The sequence below is a fragment of the Aedes albopictus genome, chromosome 1, assembly GCF_035046485.1.
Source record: "Aedes albopictus strain Foshan chromosome 1, AalbF5, whole genome shotgun sequence".
Lineage (NCBI taxonomy): Eukaryota > Metazoa > Arthropoda > Insecta > Diptera > Culicidae > Aedes > Aedes albopictus.
Window position 1 is genome coordinate 120723694 of NC_085136.1, and position 27303 is coordinate 120750996.

The 27303-nt window shown below is 41.3% G+C and overlaps 2 protein-coding genes across 4 annotated transcripts in view; one reads left to right on the forward strand and one right to left on the reverse strand.

The window, feature by feature from the left end:
- The window catches only part of LOC109412994 (kinesin-related protein 5), a 50601-nt gene that overhangs the window by 11179 nt on the left and 12119 nt on the right, over window positions 1–27303 (forward strand). The window contains exon 2 of the mRNA XM_019686656.3: window positions 19716–20227. Coding sequence (XP_019542201.3) covers window positions 19716–20227 — 512 coding nt within the window. The remainder of the gene's footprint in view (window positions 1–19715; window positions 20228–27303) is intronic.
- On the reverse strand, window positions 952–16614 carry LOC109402235 (uncharacterized). Of its 3 annotated transcripts, none has more exons than XM_062845290.1 (3): window positions 16434–16614; window positions 1636–2472; window positions 952–1565 (listed from the first exon to the last, which is right to left on the reverse strand). In XM_062845290.1, exons 1-3 carry the CDS (start codon window positions 16446–16448, stop codon window positions 1113–1115), a joined length of 1305 nt encoding a protein of 434 aa, XP_062701274.1. In that variant the 5' UTR covers window positions 16449–16614; the 3' UTR covers window positions 952–1112. The 3 variants fall into 3 exon arrangements, with proteins under 3 accessions (XP_062701274.1, XP_062701275.1, XP_029729996.2); XM_062845291.1 differs by lacking the exon at window positions 16434–16614 and adding an exon at window positions 10980–11095; XM_029874136.2 differs by lacking the exon at window positions 16434–16614 and adding an exon at window positions 10649–10975.

Genomic DNA, 27303 nt, shown 5'->3' on the forward strand with positions numbered 1-27303 from the left:
AAAGTTAGCGTAATTAAAACATACAAGTATAAGTAATGGCTGAATTATCGAGTCAGTCTAAACAGATGAAAAAAATATGCAAAACCAGTGAATCAAAATTCAACCATCGCGCAACAATAACGACAATGTCGTAACCTGAATTTGTTGCGACATTCTACCCAATGCGACATACGTTTGTCCCAACTTGAACAGAATAGGACAAAGATCGTTCACCACGAGTTTAGAGATTTTTATGCCTTGCATTGTAATTTTCGAGCGGTAACTTCGAGTCGGTAAACACTGCAACGCTGCTGAAGATGTATCATCAAAAAGTTTCGAATTTGGGTTAGTAATAATTGATTATTCACGAGTTGAAAAGTTCGCAACAAATTAAGCTTCCATTTTGTCTGCAACAAACATTTTCGAGATCATGTCATTATTTGTTACCAGTTGGGATAAAGAGTAATCGCTACGTCTTCTTTGTTGCTTGTTTTGGGCCTCTTTTGTCTGACAATTCTCTTCACTGTGCAAAACCAATATCGCTCAACAGCAAAATTGTGCTGGTTCGTGACGAAAGGGATATGCTGGTTGGCATGCATTGTAAAATAAAATAATGTTTGGAAGCAGAAGTTGTGGAAAGTGTTATTTTGCTACCAAGAAATTACAGTTTTTTTTGGGCATTTCCGTCTTTAACTAGGTTCCAACTCCAGATACCTATGAAGTTGCCCAAGTTCTTGGACATATTCTGAGTAGATCTGAGTGGATCTAATCAACATTTCCTCCCCCTTCCCGCTGATCGTAAGGACCTGACCAGGTGTTGAACAAAGAGGTCGTTCAATGAAATGTTTGCCAAGCCCCAGGCATCTTCTCTGGCGAATTAAACGTCTCTATCGACAGCCAACCCAGGATGTGTACGGTCGGCTATGCTATTCCCATCTTCAACTAGGTCGCTAAACAACGTCTTAATGCCACTCGTGTTTTGATTATTTATTCGTAACTGGTAGTTGTGTCTTAGGCATAAAATGCTAGAATTGGACCCTGTTTTAAGCTACATCTAGGATTTTTGGTCTCCCCGGACAATGATACTTACACAGAAATACTGTAAAACAATTTTCGTCGAACGTCAATAAACCCTAAATGTACCCCAGTCGGACCATATCCTGACAACAACCGACGATCTTCTCCTTGTAGATGTCCTCCGTCGATTCCGACCGGAAGTTGTCCACCTCGGCAGACAAATCCGCTCCGCTTTCCATCTTCTCGGCCATCTCCTCCAAATCTGGAACGTCTTCGCTTTTGGTGGTAATGATCGGAAGTAGCATTACAGCCATCAGCAGTCCGAACCGTCCGAACTGCCGCAGCTGTTCGTCCAAGGCTGTGCGGGGAAATAGCTTTTCCGGATCGGATCCTAGCCGGCGCAGGAAGTCCGACAGACTTTGGTGGTACACGTTCAGGAGGGTTTCGTAGTGTTGGTCTCGGAGTCGTTTGGTCGACGCAGTGAACAGGAAGTACATCAAGTCTAGCACGGGGGATGCGTACCGGGCGATCTGCCAGTCCAGTAACCGGATGTCCACGGGAATGCCGTTCTGGAAGGGGAGAGTGTTATGAATTTCATGGGGTTCGATGACCTAAAATTTCTCGAACGATCCTTCTTACCTCATGCTTAAACAGCATATTGTTGTTCCAGCAATCGCCATGGCAGATGACCGCGTACGGTTCCGCCAGCTCTCCCTTAGTCTGCTCCTTGACCTTGTCCATAAATTTACCCTCTATCGCCTTCTGCACCTTCTCGTATACCTCGGGATCCTTCTCCCGATCCAGTGCGTCCATCATCCGGGTGGTCAACATCGAAAACCATTGGTCCATCTGGCCGTCGTCTTCCCGTGTCGTGAACAGTTCCACCATTCCCTTGAACTTCTCGATCCGCTCCGGATGTTGATCCTTCAGGGCGAACGACAACGCGTGGAACCGCCCCAGCGTCCGCATGACCAACTCGAAGTGTTCGTACTTCTGTTCCTGATGCCGGTCGAACATGTCGAAGCCGGCCGCTTTCAGGTCTCCCATCATGATCACTTCCTCCAGGTCCACCAAGCTGGTCCGGTAGCAGTGTGGAATCTGGTTGAACGCTTCCGTCCCATCCTCCAGGTTGATTCCCTTCTCTCGCTGGAAATCCGCCATCATCGGGTAGATTTCCGTGTAGAAGCTGATCTCCCGCTCGAAGCTGGGCCGGGTGAAGAACTGATTCCGCCGGGCTTCGCTCTGCGGGGGCAGTTTGGCAATGACGGAGAGTTTCTTGCCGGTGCGGCGACACTCGGCCTGCGCTCGGAAGACCACCCCCATGTAGTTGTCGCCTTTGTTGGAGCCGGCACTCAGCTCGATGGTGTAGTCATCCGTGTCCAACTCGGTGCGGACTATTTCCTCGAGTATCTGCTGGTAGGACTCCTTCGGTAGGCTGACCGGGGCGTCTTCTTTTCCTTCGAGGCACATGGCGACCTGAGGGGGGATAGAAGTACATTATTAGTCTTGTCGCAAGGAAAATTGAGTTTCTTTTTAGGGGTAACGCAAATTAATTATTCACATTTATTAAACCGTTTAAGATGACACATTTGCTGCCGAAAAGCGATGATCATCAAAGCTTTGTCTGGATCGCGCCGATAGGACAGCAACGTGACTGTCATTTTTCTAGTTTTCGATTGCCAATCTCTCCTCGGCACAATACAGAAGGAAGGCTCAAGATTTGATTGATAGCCGCTATCGTGGCGCACGTCCGGAGAATTCATAATACTTAACGTAGGTAATCAATATGCGAGTCATGATGATGAGTTTGCGCTTAATTACTAAGTGAGTTGTTGGGTTTTTTGTCGGAAGAGTAATAAAAACAAATCATAAAATGAATACTAATATACATACTGTATAGATGCATGTTTTGGCTGGAAATTTTGGAGACAAACATAATTTAATTGACAATGATACGTTCAATGATTCTTTTAATTTTTATGAGTTCGCCGTAAAAAGCAAAATAAAATTAATATTCCTGTTATGAATCCAACATAAATAACTATTACTTAACTGATGTTATTAGTATTATAATAACGAAAGACCCACACTAATTTTAGAGTCACTTGTTCGGCTGTTTTATTTTCGGTAAAAGTTTGGATTACAGAAGTTCAGTACAGTTTTACCGAAGTTCAGTTATTTTTTACCGAACGTTCGAAAACATAATTGATATTTCAGTACAGTTTACCGAACGTTCGGTAATTTTTGGCCGAACTTCGCTAATAATTTGCTGAACATTCGGTAATCTGAATCTGTACCGGAAATTGAACACCTGTATACGGTACTTTATTTCAAGTGTGCCTACTCTGCGCACCGATTCATAATAAAATTGAAAAAAGCTTTTCTATTTCAGAATATTCAAAAAGCAACTCATTACAGTTTCTTAAGTGGTACTTCTGCTTTTCTCCACAACAGCTCAAAATTGAGTCTTCTTCTCAAATCGAAGGAATCCTTGAAGACTGAAAGCTCTGGAGGAATCACAGAAAGGATTATTTCAGAACTTTCAGAAATTGATAAAGTTCCATGCCAGGCATTGGAAGTGTCCCTAAGCTCGACTGTAGATAAAAAGTAAAAAATGAATAATTAAATATACTAGAAGTTCCTTGAAATTTGCACCGAAACAATTTCACTGGTAATCCTGAACTGTCAGTCCCAAACAAAAGTTGAAGGCATTTAATTAATACAAGTGTCAGTAAATTAGCTGGCAGCAACGCTCGTCCGCAAAGTGGTGGTTCTCCAGAAGAAAATCTGCCTATCTTCAATAATTCATTCAAAGATTTAATTCCTGAAGTTTCGTCAGGAGATTTAACTCAAGTTAATTCAAGTATCCAGTACTGATCGGACTGGATTATCCGGAGTCGGGTTCTGAAGCTTGTCATACATATATCTGACAATCGGAATGCTGTACAAAGCTGAGATTTTCAGTGAATACTAATCAAAGTTGGCTTGACGAAATGTCAAGATTTCAGCTGCATATGACATTTTGTTTCTCAGATAAATACATGTTAGGGAAGCTTCAGAACCCGACTCCGGATAATCGAGTCCGACCTGTAGTTCCTTCAGAGATTCATCCAGGAGTTTCTCTTTCAGGAATTCCTTCAAAAGCTGGAGTTCAATCAGAAATTTCTCCAGAAAGTTCCCTGCTTCCTCTGGGATTGATTCAGAAAGTTCTTCAGTGATTCTTCCAGGGTTTCATTTAGGAGTTTTTTCAAACATTCCTCTAGAAGTTCTATTTTAGGTTTCTCCTGGCGTTAATTCAATGATTTTTCTAGAAGTTTCTTCAGAGATTCCTTCAGGAATGTCTACTTGAATTCCGTAAGAAATGCCTCTGAGATTTTTTTCGTGGATTCTCCCAGGAATTTCTTAGACATTTCCTCCAGTAGTTCCTTCAAGAACTCGTCCGAGATTTTTTTTTCTAGAAACTACTGATATTTCTCATGGATTTTCTTGATGAATTTCTTTGAGGGATTTCTCCTCGAATTTCTTCAGGGATTCTTCCAGAAATTAATGCAGTGATTCCTCTTTGCATGTTTTGTGGAATTTTTCCTGGAATTCCGTGAAGGATTTCTTCATAAACTCCTTCAGGAATTCCTCCAGGAACTCCTTCAGTGATTTATCCAGGAATTATTTCAGGGATTCTTCTACGAATTTCTTCTTGAATTCCTCTAGAAATTTATTCAGCGATTTTTTCTGGACATCTTTGGGGGATTTCCCCATAAAGGATTTCTTCAGGAACTCCTTCAGAGATTTATTCTCAAATTCCCCCAGGGATTTCTAAAAGAACTCCTAGAACTCCTTCAGGGAATCCTTCAGAAATTCTTTGAAGAATTTTTCCAGGAATTCTTAGAATTGATTCGCTTGAGTTCCTTGAGGGATTTTTCCAGGAAGTCTTTCAGGGCAAGTCCTCCAGAAATTTATTTAGGGGTTTATTCAGGAATTCCTTCAGACATTCTTCTAGAAGTTCCGTCTGGGATTTCTTTTGGAGTTCATTCAAGGATTCCTGTAGAAAATCCTTTAGTAATTCCTACACATTCCTACAAATTCCCTAAAGTATTCCTCCAGAAAGTAAATCTTGGTTTTCTCCAGGTTTTTCTTCAGGAATTCTTCCAGCAATTTCAGCAGAGATTCCTTAGATTTGTTTTTAAAGATTCCTGTAGAAGATCATTAAGAGACTCCTCCAGGATTTTTTCAGGAAGTCTATCTTAGTTTTCTGCAGGGATTCCCCCGGGATTTTTTTTTTCAGAAATATGTCCATGCATTTTTTCAGAGATTCCTTCAGCAGTTCCCTAAGGCCTAAGAGATACCTTCAGGAATGTCTCCTGGAATTTTTTGAAGCATTTCTCTTGGAGTTCTCTGAGGGATTTCTTGTGCACTTCTTTGTGTGATTTTTTTATGGCATTCCTTGAAAGATATTTTCATTCTGCAGGAACTATTTCTGTAATTCTGCGAGAATTCCTCCAGAAATTTCTTCAGGGATTTGTTACTGAATTTGAATCGTTGGAGAGATTTCTTCAGGAATTTCTTCTCTAATTTCTTCAAAGATTTCTTTAAGAAATCCTTCAAAGATTTCGTTTAAAGCTCTTTGGTAGATTTCTGCAGAAGCTTGTTTAGAGACTCCTCAGGATTTTATCGAATGCTGTTAATTCTAGGAATTCCTTCAGAAATTCCTCCTGGAATTCTTTGAGGGATTTCATCTGAAACTTATTTCATTATTTATCTGGGAGTTCCATCAGGGATTGCTTTAGAAGTTTCTGTTACGGTTTGGCTTCGCAGTCTTAAGGGGAATGGAAAACACTAGTTTTTGATTATTCCCGACGTTTCGGTCCGTTTGGGACCTTTTTCAAGGGTTCAATCTTTAAGGTTTTCTGAACCCTTGAAAAAGGTCCCAAACGGACCGAAACGTCGGGAATAATCAAAAACTAGTGTTTTCCATTCCCCTTAAGACTGCGAAGCCAAACCGTAACAGTACATAACCTCAGTCGTATCCAGAAAAAAATTAGAAGTTTCTTCTGCGGTTCCTCCAGGGGTTCTTTGTGTGGTTTCTCCTGAAGTTCCTTTAGTGATTCTTCAAGGGACTCCCTCATTAAGGAATTCTCTCAGAAGTTCCTTCAGGAGTTTGTTCAAGAGCATTTTCAGGGATTCTTGCAGTAGTTCAGGGATTGTTTTAGCTTCTTCGCGATATACTACGAGATTTACTTTAGGATTTCTCTAGGTTAATCCAGCTTGCATTCCTTCAAAGTCTCCTCATGAAGTTCGTTCAGCGATTTCACCTGAAGTACCTTTTGTAATTCCTCTGCGAGTTCCTCATGTCATGTGATTTCTCTCGAAATCCCATCATTGATTACTCCAGGAGTTTTTTTTTACAGAGACTTCTTTAACCCTCGAGCAGTCGCGTCTTCGGCCATCCGTAGTGACACCACGCTCACGTTGTGTACCATATGTATACCATGGTGCGTGTACTCAGTTCACGACGCGACCGCTCCTGGGTTAAGGATTCTTCCAGGTGTCTCTTTATGAGTATCTCCAGGAGCATTTGTCAGGAATTCTTAAGGGAGATCTTCTGAGATTTCTCCAGAGGTTCCTTCACGGATTCCTCCTGGAGTACACTCAGGGATTCCACCAAGCTAGATGAAGATGTCCAACGACGACTTTTAAAAACGCCAGTCTGAACCTGATTTGCCACTATCAGCAAAAAAAATTCCGCTCTGCGATGGACGTACTATATTTGAATAATTGAAGTCCAGAAGCACCCAGACCTATTCGACCTTTGGTCCATTCCGATCAATAGCCTCGTAAGTGCAGTCACCCAACGACCGAATGATTCCGTGGAGGAACTCAAGCGGCAGTTTCCTGAAGATTTCTCGGCTGATGCACCAAGACACAGGTGAAGCTTAACGTCACGCCGGAAGCACGTCCGATCTACAACGGCATAATTTCTCCTGTTCAATTTTCTAACTGGACAACACCAACAGTCGTCGTACGGAAAGCAGACAACATCTCGGTTCGTATTCGTGGAGACTATTCCACCGGCCTGAATGAAGCGTTGCAGTCCGACCGTCATCTGCTGCTCCATCTAGTTGGTCGAGTTGTCAGATGCCTACCGGCCATTTGAGGTCGATGATAGTTCAAGGAATCTACTCACGATCAACACTCATCGAGGACTTTTCCAGTACAACCGATTCCAGTCAAGTCGGTGCCCGGAGAATTCCAGCAACCATGTTGGTATTTTCGGGGTCAAACCCTTCTTGGACGACATCCTCATTGCGGATCGAATCAGGAAATAACACGACAGGTCTGTAGAGCGGACCTGGTGTGATGGTTAGAACACTTGACTATCACGCCGAGTACCTGGGATCGAATTCCACTCCCGACAAACTCGCAAATTGTGAGTTCTTCCTTCGGAAGGGAAGTAAAGCGTGGGTCCCGAGATGAACTAGCCTAAGGCTAGGATCATGAATTCTCAGAGGTACCGCAAAAAGTCTTGGAACAGCTGCACAGAGGACATCTGGGCATGAAGCGTATGAAAGTCATTGCTCTAAGTTATGTCTATTGGTCGGATGTAGATGGTGACGTAGAGCAGTACATACAATGTGATCTTGAACGAATTGGAACAAGGACGAGAACCAAGTTATTGAAGATTTTAGTGAATTATATTTCCTTCATTAATGATTGTAATGGACGGATAGATATCGATGAACTAAATTTCACTATTGATGTCGACGTTTAAGTAATTATGTGAATAATTTTTATAAGCAATATCGACAAATAAACTTAACCTTTTATAAAAAAAAAATCTTGAACCAAGTCGTGGACCGTGGTAGAATAATTCATACGAATCAGCTTCGACCACGTGCAATCAATGGAAAACCAGAAGCATCCGTTCCTAACGTTCAGCTGCCATGGTCCCAATTGAAGAATTCACAGTCACAACGATCCAGGCAGTACCAAACGACGAAGATGACGTTTATATTAACGATTAGGATGACAATAATGTCGTTGAAACTTATGAACAGCAATCAATTATGCCCCTGACGGATGAATCCTCCGGAGAATAACTTCCGACTGATCAAGGTTCCTCGAAAGTAGCCAGGGAACAGCCTGCGCGCAATCGCGACTTCCGTCGTGGTTGGCCCCGTACAATATCTTCTAGCAGGGAGATCTAGCAGAGCAAGACTTTGGTGATATGCTAAGCTGACAGCAAGCCTAGATTTAAAAATTATTCTGTATCCAACCTAGAAGTTTGAATAAAGAGAGAACTTAACAGAATCTTACCTGAGTCTAGGATAAAGCGACCTGCTGTTCAGAAAAAGTGAAGGAAGCGGAGTGCGATGAAATGGAATTGCTGTAACGTTCTCAAGAAACGCTGAAGTATGATCAGAGTTATTATTATTATTATTTTTCTTAATTATCGAGATTTTCAGCCCTCGGCACATGATCAGAAGCTCAATGCATCCCGGAATAGATTCATGCCGCGAGCTTAAGAAGGCATGCATACAAACGGGAGCTACTTCACGGACGTGAGGTGATCGAAAGGTGGAAGCAGCACTTCGGTGAGCACCTGTATGGCGTGGGCAAGGTAGGAACGGGTGAAGTAAGCAACGGAGGAAACGGCTACGCCAGTGCAACAGAGGACCGAAATGATCCAACTCAAACACTGAAGGAAGTTAAGGATGCCACTAACTAACACACTGCATAGGCGCCAACTTAGGGGGGGCAAGCATGGTTTTGCCCCCCCAATATTTGACGATTTTTCGATTTTCCTATACAAAAAATCAGAAAAACCAGGCTTTGCCCCCCCAATAATTTGACCAAGTTGGCGCATCACATCAGCTGGTGAGGATGGTATCGCAGCTCAACTCATCAAGATGAGCCCAGTCTGCATCGGTTAATAGTCAGGATCCGGGAAACCGAACAACTATCGCAGGATTGCAAGGAAGGCATAATCTTCCCCATTCACAAGAAAGGTGACCATTTGGAATCTGAGAATTCCATAGCGATCACCATTTTGGATGCTGGCCGCGTACAGCAAGTTCGTTACCTAGGTATGATCATCGATCAAGGTCTACTGTTCTGTTATTTTTACGACGACATTATATCTAGAACAAAACGGCAATATCATGCAAATTGCTACCAAGTTCGGAGATTCCCACTGCCTGACGTCACTCTATTGCTTATTGTTGCGCTCCATCGTTGTTTGGCCTTTTTCCTTATAAGCTTACATTGAAAATATACTGAAGAAGTTTGTGCGCTTTGCTTTGCGAGATCTTCCAAGGCGGGAGGATCAGCGTTTGGCTTCTTATGCCAACCGCTGTCAAGTTCTTGGGATTGACTCTTTAGAAATGAGGTGTCATGTCACAAAGGCCATGTGCACTGCGAAGATCCCGATGAGTAGCACCCACTTATCGGCATTTTTATCCCAGATTACTATAAATGGTCCTTCAAGATCACTTCAAAGACGGGACTTTTGAGGCTGGATCGCCGAAACAGCCGTTACGTATAACACGACTCAGTGCGATACACGTAGACCACGTTCAACGAAGTTACTCATGCAATTGATTTTAACGGAAGGAACCTGAATAGAGCAAACTGTTATTATTCATACATTTCGTTACTGTTAAAATTATGAACATTGTTGATTTTTTGCTGTAATTTTGTAATTTTCTTATGATTATATAACATGTTTTAACTTCGTTAAGACTCTTAGATGAATATTAGTCTCAAATAAACAAATTAGCAAATACACAGTAAAAAAAACTCAAACGAAGTAACACTTTGTGAACAAAAATAACGAATAATACAGAGTTATACAATGTGAAGCATTTTAGTGCCATACAGACCACAGAAAGAGTTGATATTTTATGCTCTCTTCTCAGCCAGAAAAATTCTACTTGAAGTAGCATCTTGAACCACACAGCTAACGATTAATACAGAGGTATTGATCTTATAATGCATTGTAAAGAATAGACTTGCATCCTTGTGCAAACATATTATCACAACTGATGCTAACTAGTTCGGTGAAATAGTTCCATTTCCGATCTTTTCGATGTTTTCAAAATTATTTATTATTGCTTTAGCTTTACCGATTTTTTTTTGGTGAACGCTTCGAAATCATCCATTTCGACCAGAAATAATATAGTTTTTGCAATGAATTTGTAATTTACTTGATTGCTGATCAGTTTCTGTTTTTTGTTCGAACACTTAGAAGGTGAACTTTTCATCAAATTAAAAAAAATGTTGTTCAACCGCCACTCATGGTCCTAAAAATACAAAATATTTTTTATCACACTCTTCGATGTTTAGAACTGATTACAAATGCACTTCATTATTTCACCATTCAATCAATTCGCTTCTTATCACATTGCAAAAAACACGTAACCTACCGTCAACCTCTTTTACGATCTAACGTTTTTACGATAAGAAACTCATCAAAGTGCCTGTACTTTGCGATGCGCTACTAAATACAATCTTAGCCGTCACTTTGCTTTTTACTGGGACACCTGTTGACGCGTGCCCTTAGATTACAGACTTAGGTCACACGCCACCACGGTACTTAAAATTGCACGGTTAGTTGTTCAAATAATGATGGTTCAAGTGGGGGACATCAAGGTCTTACCGGACAAAATCAACACACAAAACAGGCAGAACTGATGTGCTCTTCCGCTATTCTGTAATTCAGCACTGTGGCACGCACGAAATTCGCGACTCGATCGTTTAAGGTTTTTTTTTTTCGAATAACTCTTCTCGTTTCGGGAATCACTTGACGACGCGAATTACGCGAAATACACAAAACAACACAGAATAACGACGATCCGCACGGTTGGACCACCGGGTGACTATTGAGTTGAGAGATGAGGCCCGGATGATGAATGATGGTGATGGAAACAGTCGCGCTCGCGGCGGTGCGGTGCTTCCAGTTTCAGTTCTAGAAGAGATTGGCAACTCACGCTATCTCCGTCGCGCGCGCCGTGCCGCGCGTCTGCCTGCACCAATCAACGCCAAATCGGGAGAGTTTGCCAGCTAGATAACAACACAGAAAATTAGGTGCCGTTGTCGCCGCTGCCGCGGTAAATAAATATCTATACCTAAATAAATACTATAGGACATACAATAGGTGGACAACAACAATTGTGTGGACGGACGTTGTTTTGTGGCACTGCTGGTATTACCTAGATTTTAAGTTTTGCTACCATGACGCTATCTCAATCAACGACCAAGAAGATTCCGTCACAGACGGAGAGACGTATCACTTGGAACAAATTGTGATTGAACTCATCGCTAAGAAAGCTTATCGCCCAATTCTGATTGAGCTGCGTTAGGGAAACAGGTCAACAAGACAGAAGCAACGATGAGAAATGAGTAAAGTAAAACGTCTGTTTGTCTGTGATTTCATCTAAGCGGAGCGGGTGTGATTTGTGATTATAGTACCTAGCTTTTATTTACCGGTGGACTACGTATGCAAAATTACGCGCAATAATTTGGAGAGCCTGGGGACCTGTATTGGCATACTTGAGTTGGAATACCTTTGAAAAAATGAGAAATAATTTCAGAGTGGGAAAATTGATACACTTATATGATATGATATATACTTATCATAACGATATTATCACTTGACGGTTCAGGATTGGTGACAGACAAACATACTTAACGGTTGGAACAAATTGCAGTTAAAACCATTTTCCCGAATACATAACCGCCCAATGCTACAGTGTATTATCTGTTTATCTGTGCTATGGTAGTTTACCTAATGAATATCTGCCAGTTCCTTCATCATGTTGTAATGGATTAAAACTACACCTTATTTTTGGTCATTTCATGGGGATACTCCATTTAATCGAATTTCGTAATGCTTTGTAATGCTACATACTGTTGAATGCAGCTGTCGCAAACGTGTGCTTCAGAACCCGTTTACTCGGTAGAGATGACATTGATTTATTTCGCAACTCTGAGCAAAGCTGAGGCAATCGATGAATTTCATAAGCTTCGATATTTTTGAAGTCGTTTATCGAATACCAATAACTCAACAAACATTTTTGCTGTACAAGAATGGAGCAAAGCACTCCTAAGCAAGCTTTAGCTTAAGAAACTGTTATTCGGCTAGTTCTGTTTCTTGGGAAGAGACATACCCAGTATTTTTTTTATTCAAATAAGACTAGATGAGATTCTTACAATCATCATAAAACCAAAATTAAAAATATTAGGCTTTATCACGGTTCTCAAAAACTTTACAAGACTAATTCAGCAACAAATTTTGAAAACGACGTATAATCAATGCTACACCATTGATTATACGTCGTTTTCAAAATTTGTCACTGAATTGGTCATTAAAATGGTACTAGGGATTTACCATATTGGGGTAACAGTAGAGTGGCCGAAGATGTATGGAAAGAGTGGCAAGATTAGAATTGTATACCTTGCTACTTACGTACGCACCTACCGAAATAAAAAAAAATACATTTATCGCCGATTGTAACTTCTACAAAGATTTCTCCATTCTTTCCAGAATTCTGGCTGGAAATTCTCATTTGTATTCAGATGGTATTTCTGCAGTTATTGCTCTAAAGAGTCTTCCAGAATTGCTTGATGAATTCCAGCAAGACTTCTCGAGGGATTCTTACCACGAATTACTGGAGAAATCCCGGTAGCATTCCAGAAACTATTACAACAGAAATTCTCAAATGAATCTGTCGAGAATTTACAGTAAGAATACAAAGAGGAATTCTGAAGAAATCCCTGAATCCTTGGGTGGTTTTCTGGAGGAATCCATAAATTGTTGGATAAATCCCTGTAAGGAAAGTTAGAGAAATTCTAGCAAAAGCTCAGGAGGTTACTCCAGAAAAGTTATTAGATAAATTCTGAAAGGAATTCTTGAAGGAATCCTTAGAAAATCCCGTAACCACATGAGAAATTCTCGCAGGAAACCCAGCAGCCATTCTTGGAGAAATTCTAACAGAAAAGAATCTGCAGGAATCCCGCAGGGCAAGGTTGCAACCATTCATTTGCAAAAATTTACATTCATTTGCTATTATCTCAGTTCAGAAGCATGCTATCGAAAAACAATGTATGGATGAATTTAACCTTGTAGTTTTATCTGAAAGTTTGCCGAATAACATTGGGGTCGCGCACGCATTCCAAAGTCGTGAGCGAGCTGTGAAGGCAACTTTCCGCAGCGTGAATGAAATTTATATTCACCGCGTGGAGAGTTGCCTTCACAGCTCTCTCACGACTTTGGAATGCGTGCGCGACCCCAATGTTATTCGGCAAACTTTCAGATAAAACTACAAGGTTAAATTCATCCATACATTGTTTTTCGATAGCATGCTTCTGAACTGAGATAATAGCAAATGAATGTAAATCTTTGGAAATGAATGGTCGCAACCTTGCCGCAGGGTTCTTCTAGGGGTTTCGCTTGGGGCTCCTCCAAAAATCCCCCAACACTGAAGATTCATCCAGGTATTTCTGTAGGGATTAACTCCGGGTATTCTTTCAGAAGTTCTTTCAAGGATTTCTCCTGAAATTCCAATTCCAATAGCCAGGCATGCCTGTCTATTTTCTCCCCAGGGATTCCACCAGGTATTCCTCCACGAAACTTACAAGGAATTTATCCAGTAACTCCAATAGGGATTTATACAAGGCTTCCTATAAAGATTTCTCCATGCACTTATTTAGGAATTCCAAAAGGAATTCTTCCATTGATATACCCAGGACCTCTCCTAAGAATTCGTCAAAGAGTTCTCCAGGAAACAATTTCTTCAGAGATTTCTCTCGTAATTCCACCAGAGATTTTAACAGGACTTCCTTATTAGTTTTTTTTCCATGTATTTCCCAGGAATTCTCATCCCGAAATTCTTCTAGGGTTTATGCCGGAATCCCGGGTTTTCTTCCGGGGATTCATCCGAAAATTTCTCCACAAGTTCCTCTGAGGATGCTGAAGGGATTTATGCAGAAAATTATCGAGTGATTACGCCGGGAATCCCTCTACTGATTTCCTTAGGAGCCTTTTAAGAATTTTCGCCTTGCATTCCACTACTAGAGATTCCTCCTCAAAGTCCTATGGAACTCTTAGGGATTTCACTAGGAAGTTCTCTATGGAGTTCCGTACTTTTCTGTCACTGGCGTCTCAGCTCTCAGTATCATGCGTGCCACAGACACAAGATATGGGATGTTTGCGGCTTAAATCATTTTGATAAGTAAAGCAAACAGGCAGCCGAAACAAAGGCGGTTCGGTCAGTATGAGTCCATCCATATACTTGTCGAACAGATGTTAGTTTAGTTTTGATGGTTAACTACTAATGTTAAGTACGCAGATTGCAAGAAATTTCTTGGCTTTTCTCGTTAGGCGTTAGAAACCCCTGAAATCCCGGGAGCAATCTAAGATAGAAAGCAATACCTGAAAGAATTTCAAGAAGACTCCCTGAAAAAATCCTGCAGGAATCTCTGAAAGAACCGTAGGAGAAATTTAGAAACATCTATGAAAGATTCTCTGACAGAATCTTGGTAAAATTTCTTGAATGAATTCTGAAAGAAATCTTCAAGGCCGTACGGGACGACGTATTTTTTTCTGTTCGGGTGAGCCACTGCGACCAGTATTTAGAGCTTTTGTGACATTACCCATATCCATAGTATTTAGTGCATATCGTACTACTCCATTGCCACTGAGAGGCAATGAAGTATCGATTTCTGTACAGTTCTTGTTTTGTTACCTCAGAGATGCAAGAAATCGAATGCAATGAAAAGGTACCGTTTTTAATCCCAGTGAAAGTGCGCCCTAAATCAAACACAATCGATTTGATTTCTGAGAAAAACAAAACGTTGGTACTGATATTTATCCATGCATCGGAACTCTAGCCTAGCTCCATCCATGTATTGCTTCTAGTTTAGTCTCAGGACAACAAAGAAACCCCGGGGCTTTAGGCTAGTTGCAAAACTCTGTCAAATGCAGAATGTGTTGTGTTCTGCAATAAGAATTCACTTTAGTCCTTGAATTATCAGAACTTAGCAGTCCTTAACAGGTTAGTACGCAATTAGATGCGTAAAGCATGTTTGTTTTCCCAACATCAAGTGTAGTCTCGCGTGGGCAAAGTCCGAGTCTTTCACTATCAGCAAAGCAGAATAAATGCAATTTTAGAAACTGTCGCCAGTAACAAGAACTTTGTACCATTAATCCTGATTACCAAAATACATTTTCCCAGTTTGACAAACGGGATGTCACTAGGGTTCGGTTTGGTAGATCTTTAGCCGAAACGCAATACAACAAGGTGATCTACCTACGTTACAGGCTCCGTTAAAGATCGAGCATCTTTTAAACCCCCTTCAACCATTCATCCATCAGCACGGTTCGCCTGACACCTTGGATTGGGGTTCCCTGTTTGGTGGACTTTTACCCCCGGAACAGGTGGTCTGTAGTGTTATTCTTAGTCAATTGAGACAATCGCTACCGACACTACACAGCTATCTAGGCTGATCGGGAAAAGAAGTTAATATTGATGATTAACTACTAAACGAGCCCGAACAGCCGGAGAGCAAATGAACAATCAAATTTCTAGTCAATATGAAGCAGTAGTTGAGATTTTATCTTACTAACAACAGAGCAATAGCGAACGATTCAACCACCGTTCCGTCCGGCCTTTATTGAAATGGAGAATTCGCTGGAATGGCTAAAGAAATTAGCAATCGTTGAGAATAAACGTAAAATCAATTGGATAAATAGTTCTGTTTCATCAGATAGTTCTTAGCTTACTAAACATCTTTGCCAAAAGTGCCATCGTCCCAGCAAACAGAATACTGAGCTATATGTGTTTGAACATTTTAGACGCAGGCACCTTATAGTGGAAGAATTTCGAACCATGTTTGCTGTTGCCTGATAGTTCTTCACCTGCTGTACAACTTTGCTGAAAACGGTACACTTCTAGCTCATTAGATAGTACTTAGACTGCTGATTGAATTTGCCATAGACACCGACATGGTCACTCCCACCCCCTCCCTCCCTCACACCACGCATACACATGTCACACTTTTTGTAAAAAACCTTTGAAATTTGAGTATGATTCGTCCTCCACGCAAAACCTAACGCTCAAATGTTCAAAAGGAAAAACTTTAAATTCCAGATTTTAATTATTTTGGGCCACTCTACATTACCCCTATCAACTAATTCACCGCACCATTTTTGGACAGCATGTTATCGTTATCTCGCCACCCGTTCATCATCCGATGATTGACCGTCTTGAATGGCTCCGGTTAGATGCAGTTCACTTATTGTTGTTTATAAGTCAGCTGTTAAATCTTCTGGGTTGAATCACAGAATGATTGTGTCGTTTCTTCAAAGTTCACTAGAATATCGTTTACTGATTTACACTTGACTTCTTACTAGAAGTTGTCGTTAACTGAGTCTTTTAACTTACCTCCTCATGGCTCATACTGGATGATATATGAGCACTATTTGCTTAGACCAAATCTGTCTAAATTGCCACTCAACAAATGAACAACTTAAACTACCAATTTGAAACCACCAATATTGTATCTCAGCGACACACTACTTATCAATGATAAAAGTTGCAAACCAGAAACTCTGAACTCTAATATTGCAACATTAACACCCGGCGCGTAATGGTTGCGGTCGGAACTGATGAGTCCTATTTATAGATTCTGGTGACAATATTGCTAGGAGTTTACTGTATTGACTAGAGGGATTATTTTCCTACGGTAGTGCATCATCTGATGTGAAATAATTTGCTTTATTGAGTATGATTGATTGGAGTAAGTCTAGAAGAGCAGTAAGCGGTTTTCTTTTATCTTTGATGGACACTATGGCGGCGAAAACGAGCTCGTTACTGCATCTGCAGCTGACATCATTTTTGCAGTAGAATTTTTGATTAAGAAGTAGAGAATCTGTAGCAATGCGATTCTCCCTCCATTCGTTTCTGCGCCAAATCATGCGCCAGCTAACCAAATTCATTCACACCTACATTGCCCCCACTCGCATATCAGGTCCATTTTTAAAAAAAGTAGGAATTGAGGCATTTGATTTTTGAAAATTCGTTTCTGTGTAAAACTTATCACCATAATAGGACAGATCGATGAAGTACTAGATTTGTAGTAATGAGCTGAATTTTAGTATGGTGAGAAGGTCAATTCTCCGTTTCTGCAATGAAATGGTGCGAAAAGTGTGGGTATTATGATTCCTTGTCTAATTTGATGCTGTTTGAGCAAAAACCCCCCATGACGAAGAGAATAAAACTGCCGATAATACCCTAAGTCACCCTATATCATTTTGCAATGTTTTAACATTTGTATGAATTTCACTGCAAACAATTGTAAAAAAAAAAATGAAAAACAGCATAGGTACCGTAAACCGGGGTCAAATTGATCAGCGGGGTGAAATTCGGGTACTACATTGTAATTCCATACTAGGAACTCATAACCGTCGTAATGATCTTAAACTTTTTACGTCATCTGGTTCGCAGATGTCTAGAGATCAGCGTAGATTTGAATTTTTTTAGAAAAAAGTTGGTTTTGCATTATTTTTTTTGGAATTTGCAATATATTTCTCATTTAGCTGAAATCATTGCTACTAAACAATCGATTGCTAATAGGTCTTCCCGTACATTATCTGTTTTAACATTTCTGTGGAGCCTTAGTTGGGAAATTATGTACCTATTGAGAATATGAAACAGTTAAAATAAAGTTCATTTTATGATGAAATAGTCATTTATTGTGATAGAAATCACTTATTTCAAATGAAATTGCCTACTTTAAGGCGTTTAAAGGGAAATTTCAAAATTTAATTTTGCATTTAAAGTATTAATTTCACTAGTTGTAAGATTTTAAACGCGTTATTCGGTTTTAGAAGAGCGAAATTAAGCGGATAAGGAAATTTCCCTTTCCAACCGATACTTAATTGTATACTGATCAATTTCGCCCCAAAGTGACATTTCCAATTTTTTGATATTTGGAGTTATTTAACTTTAAGTTTAAATTTGTTGAACAAAATTCTGTCACATGGTCCCATGGAGATCCACTGCGTACTGGTTTTACAGAAATTCTTTTAGCCATATTTGAATTGGCACTGATGTTATCCGCAAAAGTTGTTTTAAAGTGATCAATTTGACCCCGGATTACGGTATTCATGTTTCTCAAAATCCTTCTACTTTATTGTTTTTGAAATACCAAACGCGGAAGAAAAACACCGGAAAATAACAGGAAAGCTCAAAGTCACGTGTGATATGAATTTTGTAACCGCAACCACATGTGGTGGTAATCTAAGATATAGTAACGAACAGCAAGCCTCTCTGTTCGATGGAAATTCTATGCCAACGTTCAAGGTCGACCGGAGTCTATGTGCGCATCCAGTAGTAACTAGAGTTCTATTATAATAATCAATATTGATTGGAATTGCGATTCTGCACGAGCCAAGCGTGGTGTCACTGGATGCGCGGCACTCTCTCACGATCATCCTACATACTGATTTATTTCGCGCGCCATTCCGCTAGAACGCTACTAGGCAATAGTTCAAGTTCCCTGTTAGCCGTCGCGGTTACTATCAACTGGTGGTATGCAAATGCTAAAAATAGTCGCAACGAGTAAGGTAATAAAACAATTTAACTAGGCTTTTGTCATGGGAAGAAGCCATACCTAAATGGAGATCGTTTGTGAATTTTATCCTATTTGACTCTAAGAACTCTACATACTCTGATGTGGTGGCTTCGAAACTGAAACGAATGATGACGTAATTTATATTAGATGAGAGTAAAATGTGAGTGAGGGAACAATTTGGCACAATGATCATTTCATCAATTTTAGGAATGTGGCAGCAGCTAGGGAATCACACATATATGACACGCTCGCTAGGTGATTGAACTCGCTGCTTGTTTGATGTTTATAATTGAAAATTGTGTCTGTTTTTATAGGTCAAGTGGAACGTGTTGCAATCATTATGATTAGAGTTATCATTTTTAAATGTTTTACTTTTAAAATTATTTAATCAGCCGCTCTTGAAAAACATTTATGTCAGGAATCGTTTGACATTGTAGGCAGGTTAACGTGATACATAGCAATCCGAAACCTCGTGAAGCCCACGTTTTTGCGGTGCTGGCATGTCTTAAGCAGTACAAATATAAAGTAATGCTGGTACATACTCCATGATTTGTCATAAACTTTACTTTCTCCAATTAGCACGTCAATTTGCGTCAACGGAATGCCCGAAGATGCGTCAGGAACCGACACTAAAAACACACAAAAAAACTTGACGAATTCAATCTTAATTTCGACAATAATAAGGTTATTACGACACCAAAATGAAATATAGATTTTTCGATACCGTCGCGTCGTTGGATGGTATACATTATTTACATTAAATTTGCATTAGTCTCTACAATGTTAGAGAGAAAAAACTCTCAACTGGAATGGATAATGTGAGTGCTGGGTGCGACTCACCTTGATTTTTAAAGCTTTCTACTAGAAAATTTTGAAGAAGTTTCGTCAGTAGTTTTATATGTGCTAGCGTGGTGCACACAGCAAAGCTTCGTGGTGCACCAAGTGAACCGTGGTGCATGATCTGAAAACCTCTGGTCTAAGCTCAGCTAAATATATTATTACTTTCCCTATCTTAGATTACGACGTCTAATTTTCAATCATTTGCCTTCTATTGTATTCTAATTTCCCTATTTCTACATCTTCCTCAATAGGCAAAAGAACGCGTTCGCACGCCGGCCAAAAACTACGTCCCCGGATCCGGTGCGCTCAGAGCCAAAAACCTGAACCCCAAAACGCCCAAATCGGCAGCCAAGCGGCCGAACGGAGCCGCAGGATCATCGGTCAAGAAGGTCCACAGCAACACGTTCTGCACCCCGAGCAAAATTCGCAAACTGGACTATGGCAAGCTCAATTCGACCATCGCGCCGGGCACTTTCAACAAACCGGCTCCACCACCACCACCACCTCCACCAGCACCAGCCGCGCAGCCAGCAGCTCCGGTGATTGTTGCTCCGCCGACCAAAGCGGCACTGCAGAAACACTGCACAGCAATGATGCCTCCTCCGTTACCGGCCGTGCCTCGGTTCAGTGATCTGTTGGAGAAGGATTTCGATAACCTACCGGCTGACTCCCGATCCTCGATGTTCAGCCTGAATCTGTCCAGTTCGACCTCGGTGGATCAGCCGATTTCCGCCTGCAGCAGTGTGATCACCCAGAGTACAAAGTAAGTGGTCTAAGTAATAGCAAAAGTTTTGGAACTTTTCAGCAAAAACAGCTGGAAACCCCGGGTAATCGGAATGCCAAAGTGGATTAGGTGCTCTGGATCTCATTAGCCGGTTAGCTTACAGGGGTTACTCAAAATAACTGGGACAGGTAAAATTTTCACTTTTAAAAAAATGTTCAACTCACTGTAACTTTTCGAAAAGTGCATCAAATATTCTCAATTTTTTACTGTAAGTTCATCAACTAGTTGTGTATCAGTAGTCCAATTTTGGAGAAGTTCGGACCATTGTCCATGGAGTTATAAAGATTCTAGGAAAAGGTAAAATTATCCGATAGCCAACTTTGAGCTGTTATATCTCCGGATTCAATGAACCGAATGCAATGAAATTTTGACCATTCATGACTTGTATAATGAGCTATGAAAAACCTTTGACTTAACTTAAAATTCTTAACTAGGAAGAAAATTATAACGATTAGATTATTTTTCTAATAAAACACCAAAACTTCAACATCGTTTCAAAATTCAAGATGCAAATTATAGTTCAATTAATTTCCCTCTAAATGACTTATATATAAATGTGTTTTGAAGGAAAGTTACAACATAGCCGCTTATAAATTGAGAAAGTAATGGGATGCATATTAGAAATTGATGAATTTACTAAAAAATCGTGAAATGAATGAAATCGTTATAACTTTTTCTCTTGTTAAAAATTTAAAGTTAAGTTAAACGTTTTTAAGAGTTCATCATATAAGTCATGAATGGTCAAAATTTCATTGCAATCAGTTCATTGAATCCGGAGATATAAAAGCTCAAAGTTGGCTATCGGATAATTTTACCTTTTCCTAGAATCTTTATAACTCCGTGGACAATAGTCCGATCTTCTCAAAAATTGGACTACTGATACACAACTAGTTGATGAACTTACAGTAAAAATTTGAGAATATTTGATGCCCTTTTCAAAAAGTTACAGCGAGTTGAACATTTTATGAAAAGTGAAAATTTTACCTGTCCCAGTTATTTTGAGTATCCCCTGTATATCTTAATAAGTCTGTTTCGGATCTACTGTCAGTTGTGATGATGCAGGAACCGCCTAACAATACTATAGATTCCAAGAATCACCACTTTCGGCTCAGGTCCTTCTTTAATTCCAGCTCGTCTAGGGACCTTAGGAGAGATTTAGTGACAACTCCGGTTGCCGAGAGGCCAACCGGAACTATCGTATCGGTATCAGTAGGTCGGCTGCAGAGGCACGTTCTCCTCCATTTGGGAAATTTGTGCCATCGCCATGAACACGAGCCTATTCATCATTAACCTGAGGGAGCATGGAAGGAAAAAAGGATGAGACAGGGGAAAGGACAAGTAAGGGAATAGGATCGTCATACAGGCATAAGCGTACCACAAAAGGTTCACATAGCGTCCTGAAAAGAGCACTGTGATAACGCATAAGCGTACCACAATGTGTTCGAACAGCGCCCTGTAAAGAGAACTGTGATAACGCATAAAGCGTAAAGAGAGCCTATAGCTCTTTACCACAGCGGGTCAAGAACAACAGAACGTCCTGAAGATTCAGGTTTCTGAAGTCAGTTTCATTTAGTAAGTGTTAACCGAGTACTCGGAAACGCAGTTGCGCAAAAACTAGACAGCTACATATCAAATGATACGAAATTCCATAATCGGATTCACAGCTATCACATGCAAATGAATCAGCTTGCTGAATATTCGCCATGTGATAGCTAAGTCGGCAGTGATAAGTCAAAGCTTTGACCAGCATGCTGCAATTCTGCTTTGACAGATTTGCTAGAAACTTCGCCACCCCTAGAAATGGCTCGGTACAATACAATTTTGTTTGTCGACATGACTCCAAACTATTTCAGTATTGTTTGTGCTGAGTGACAGCCCAGGTGTAAATCTGAAGCTTTACCCAACACTTGGATACCGGAATAGCTGGCTCAGGGCCAATGAAGTCATGTGATGCTCCAGTGCGAGCTAACTCATCTGCCAATTTATTTCCAGCGATGGAAGAATGACCAAGTACAAGGTGAACATATGCTGAATGCAGATTTGAGTTCGACAAGCGATAACTAACGTCGCCCTAGAGTTGGCCAAAACGATATGTTTAATAGCAGCCTGGCTATCTGAACAGAAGTATATTACTTTGCCCATTCCGTGCTGCTGAAGTGCTGATTGCACGCCGCACATAAGGGCAAAGATTTCGGCCTAAAAAACGGTGCAGTATCTACCAAGTGAATAAACTGATGCAGTCTTAGCTCACGAGAATTAATACCAGCACCTGCTCGACCTTCGAGAAGAGAGCCATCAGTGTAACATACGATGCCGTCTGAAATACTTCTCTCCAGATATCCAAGAGGGGACATTCCCGGGAAGGGAATTTGGTGGAAAATGTCCTATATGGACAATTACAAGCAATTGTAAGATCACTTGGAGCAAGGACAACTTTGTCCCGATTCACCAAAAGTGAAAACAACGAGATGTGTGTTGAACTGCGGTTCACAGGAGTTTCCTCTAGTAAACCGAGTATCCATAGGCGGTAACTGCAAGAAAGTGCTTCTTGTTTGAGATGAATGTGTGTAGTGGGGAAACGACAAAGAGAACTTGGAGCGCAGCCGTAGGAGTTGAAGAGAACGCTCCAGACATCAACATTAAGCACATCCTTTGGAGATGGCCTAATTTTGACTGGATCGTTCTCACTTCGCCCTTTGTCAATATTGGCCGAACAACAGTTGTGTGAATCCATTTGATATACTGGGGTTTTAGACCTCAAGTTGTAGTAGGTTCGCCGGCTTGGGCGAAGGCCATGCAAGCTTTCTTGATTCTGAACTCAATGTGAGATGTCCAGGAAAGCTTGGAATCAAGAATAACTCCAACGTACTTAACCTGTTCAGTCACATCGATTTCAGAATCAAAGAGACGTAAAGGTCGAACGCCATTACGGTTTCGCCATTCCGTAAAAAGAACAATAGATGTTTTACTCGGATTAACCAACCAACTAACAATGCTAGGTAGTCGTCGGCAAAACCATAAGTAGGAAACCCGCTATTTTTGAGTAGCCTCAATAGCGTATCTGCTTCGAGATTCCACAAAAGTGGCAAAAAGACTCCCCCTTGGGGGCATCCACAAACACTCAATTTCCGAATCCCTGCTAGACGCAATGTCGAGAAGAGATGTCGGTTTTTGAGCATTTAGTGAATCCAATTGGAAATCATTGGTGATATACCATGACCCCGTGCGGCTTCCAATATGGCATCGAAAGGCACGTTGTCAAAGGCACCTTCGATATCTAAGAAAACACCCAAGCAGGATTGCTTTTGAGCGAATGCCTTCTCGATATCGTAAACAACTTTGTGTAAAAGAGTCACAGTAGATTTACCGGATTGGTAAGCATGTTGGTTCACATGAAGAGGCACATTGGCCAGATGAACGTCACGGATGTGATGATCGACAATGCGTTCTAAGCATTCCAGAAGAAAAGAGGTCAAACTGATAGGTCTGAAACTCTTTGCTTCTTCATACGACGCACGACTCACTTTCGGAATACGCTTTAAAGTAATATCCCACCAAGATTTGGGAATATACACTGTAGCAAAACTGCAAACAAGTATTTTTTTTTCAAAACATGTTTGAAATGATCAAATCCCTTCTGAAGCAAAATAGGATAAATCCCATCTGCCCCAGGAGATTTGAAAAGAGCAAAGCTATTAAGTGTCCATTCAAACGATTCTATAGTTACAGTACTCCGAGCCGAAGCCAGGGAATCGTAACTACAAGAAAAGACATCAGGTTCATCCGAAGATGTAATATCCACACATCCAGGGAAGTGTGTGCCGAATAAGCATTCCAGAACTTCCTCATCAGAGGAAGTCAGATCGCCATTTGGCAAACGAAGTTCGTTTACTTGAAAATCCTTAGATTTTGCAAGGATTTTGTTCAACCGACTGACTTCACTTAGACTGGAAACATTTGTACGAAGGTTTTTCCAGTCGGGTTGTTCAGCAGACCGGAGAGCTTTCCTGTAGGCCTTGCGAGTCGACCTGAAATCCTCCGATTCAGCTGAACATCGTCTGTTCCAACTCTTTCTACATTGTTTCCTGAGCTTCGCCAGATCAGAGTTTCACCAAGGGGTTCCTCTTGTGATCTTCACAGACCGTAGAGGACATGCTTCTTCAAAAGCTTCCATGATGAAGGTCGTTGTAGTATCAACGGCATCATCTAAAACACTTGGAGTGTCAATGGATGGTGAGTATCCATGAAATTTGGCTGCAACCAAATCGGTAAAGAGATCCCAGTTGGTTGACCGGAGGTTCCTGAAATGCAAAGTTTGCGAAGTAACATTCACATGTTTAAACAAGATGTAGCGGTGGTCAGATAAAGATTCTTCATCTGACACATGCCAATTGGCCAGCTCGTGACTAATTCGGCTAGAGCAAAGCGTTATGTCTAACACTTCCTCTCTAGCAGATATCATGAAGGTTGGGCGGTTTTTTATGTTAAGTAATCCAAGCTCTTTACGACTTAAGTACTCCATCAAACTAGAACCTCTCAAGTTAATGTCTGAGCTGCTCCAGATGATATGATGAGCATTAGCATCACTGCCAACAATTAGCGGAGAGCCTTTTGAAGTACAGTATGCGATGACTTGTTTAAAAGCATCCGTAGCGGATGGTTCATCATGCGGTAAATACACAGAACAATAGACGTATTTCCTGTTGAGGTTTCCAACAGATACATCAATTGTGATACCACATACATCTCTGGTGGTTAGTTCAGAAATGAGTGTAGCAACGATTGCGTTGTTGACAAGCACGCATGCTCGAGGCATGCCACTCAAGTTTGCCACGTCATTTTTACTGAAGGTAACACACACCGGAATCACAAGGTTTCCTAGATAGTAATCCCCCTTACGATTGTAAGGTTTTACCACAGTTAGGGGCTGTACCATTTTGCACAAGTCTGCAAAGATTGATCGTTGCTGTTCTTTTATGCTTAAGATTGATCTGAGCTATCCTAACCGTAGACGCTAGGCAAGATTAACCTGTTGAAAATGCTTTGACATCCATGTGCACAACAGAACACGTGCTCGATGAACAAATTGAGATTTGAAATTATGAAAAGAAATCCACGTACTCCGGTGAGACTCGAACTCACGACTCCCAATTCGCTAGACGGGCGCTTCTATTCCTTCAAGCTACGGAGTCACTCGACTATCTCCGTCGCCAGCAGGCCTAGAACTGAACTCGATTCCACAATCGCACATGGTTATCTTCTTTTCACAATCCAAACCCCCTTCGGATGGGATTAGATGAACATCTAACACATTGTCTGTTGTGCACATGTATGTCAAAGCGAGAGAGGAAGTTATTTTTAATTGTCGAGAGCTTCGGGCACTGCCTCCCAATCACTTATTGGTATGGCAATTAGTGTGCAGTCGGGACTCTCGACGGGTCGGTCCTCGGCCGACCGAATACGGTAAGGGTGACCGTAGCACCTTACAAATGTCAATTTCTTGATTTTGCTTTGGCTGACCAAGCCATGTGGGAAATTACACTGTTGAAAATGCTTTGACATCCATGTGCACAACAGAACACGTGCTCGATGAACAAATTGAGATTTGAAATTATGAAAAGAAATCCACGTACTCCGGTGAGACTCGAACTCACGACTCCCAATTCGCTAGACGGGCGCTTCTATTCCTTCAAGCTACGGAGTCACTCGACTATCTCCGTCGCCAGCAGGCCTAGAACTGAACTCGATTCCACAATCGCACATGGTTATCTTCTTTTCACAATCCAAACCCCCTTCGGATGGGATTAGATGAACATCTAACACATTGTCTGTTGTGCACATGTATGTCAAAGCGAGAGAGGAAGTTATTTTTAATTGTCGAGAGCTTCGGGCACTGCCTCCCAATCACTTATTGGTATGGCAATTAGTGTGCAGTCGGGACTCTCGACGGGTCGGTCCTCGGCCGACCGAATACGGTAAGGGTGACCGTAGCACCTTACAAATGTCAATTTCTTGATTTTGCTTTGGCTGACCAAGCCATGTGGGAAATTACACTGTTGAAAATGCTTTGACATCCATGTGCACAACAGAACACGTGCTCGATGAACAAATTGAGATTTGAAATTATGAAAAGAAATCCACGTACTCCGGTGAGACTCGAACTCACGACTCCCAATTCGCTAGACGGGCGCTTCTATTCCTTCAAGCTACGGAGTCACTCGACTATCTCCGTCGCCAGCAGGCCTAGAACTGAACTCGATTCCACAATCGCACATGGTTATCTTCTTTTCACAATCCAAACCCCCTTCGGATGGGATTAGATGAACATCTAACACATTGTCTGTTGTGCACATGTATGTCAAAGCGAGAGAGGAAGTTATTTTTAATTGTCGAGAGCTTCGGGCACTGCCTCCCAATCACTTATTGGTATGGCAATTAGTGTGCAGTCGGGACTCTCGACGGGTCGGTCCTCGGCCGACCGAATACGGTAAGGGTGACCGTAGCACCTTACAAATGTCAATTTCTTGATTTTGCTTTGGCTGACCAAGCCATGTGGGAAATTACACTGTTGAAAATGCTTTGACATCCATGTGCACAACAGAACACGTGCTCGATGAACAAATTGAGATTTGAAATTATGAAAAGAAATCCACGTACTCCGGTGAGACTCGAACTCACGACTCCCAATTCGCTAGACGGGCGCTTCTATTCCTTCAAGCTACGGAGTCACTCGACTATCTCCGTCGCCAGCAGGCCTAGAACTGAACTCGATTCCACAATCGCACATGGTTATCTTCTTTTCACAATCCAAACCCCCTTCGGATGGGATTAGATGAACATCTAACACATTGTCTGTTGTGCACATGTATGTCAAAGCGAGAGAGGAAGTTATTTTTAATTGTCGAGAGCTTCGGGCACTGCCTCCCAATCACTTATTGGTATGGCAATTAGTGTGCAGTCGGGACTCTCGACGGGTCGGTCCTCGGCCGACCGAATACGGTAAGGGTGACCGTAGCACCTTACAAATGTCAATTTCTTGATTTTGCTTTGGCTGA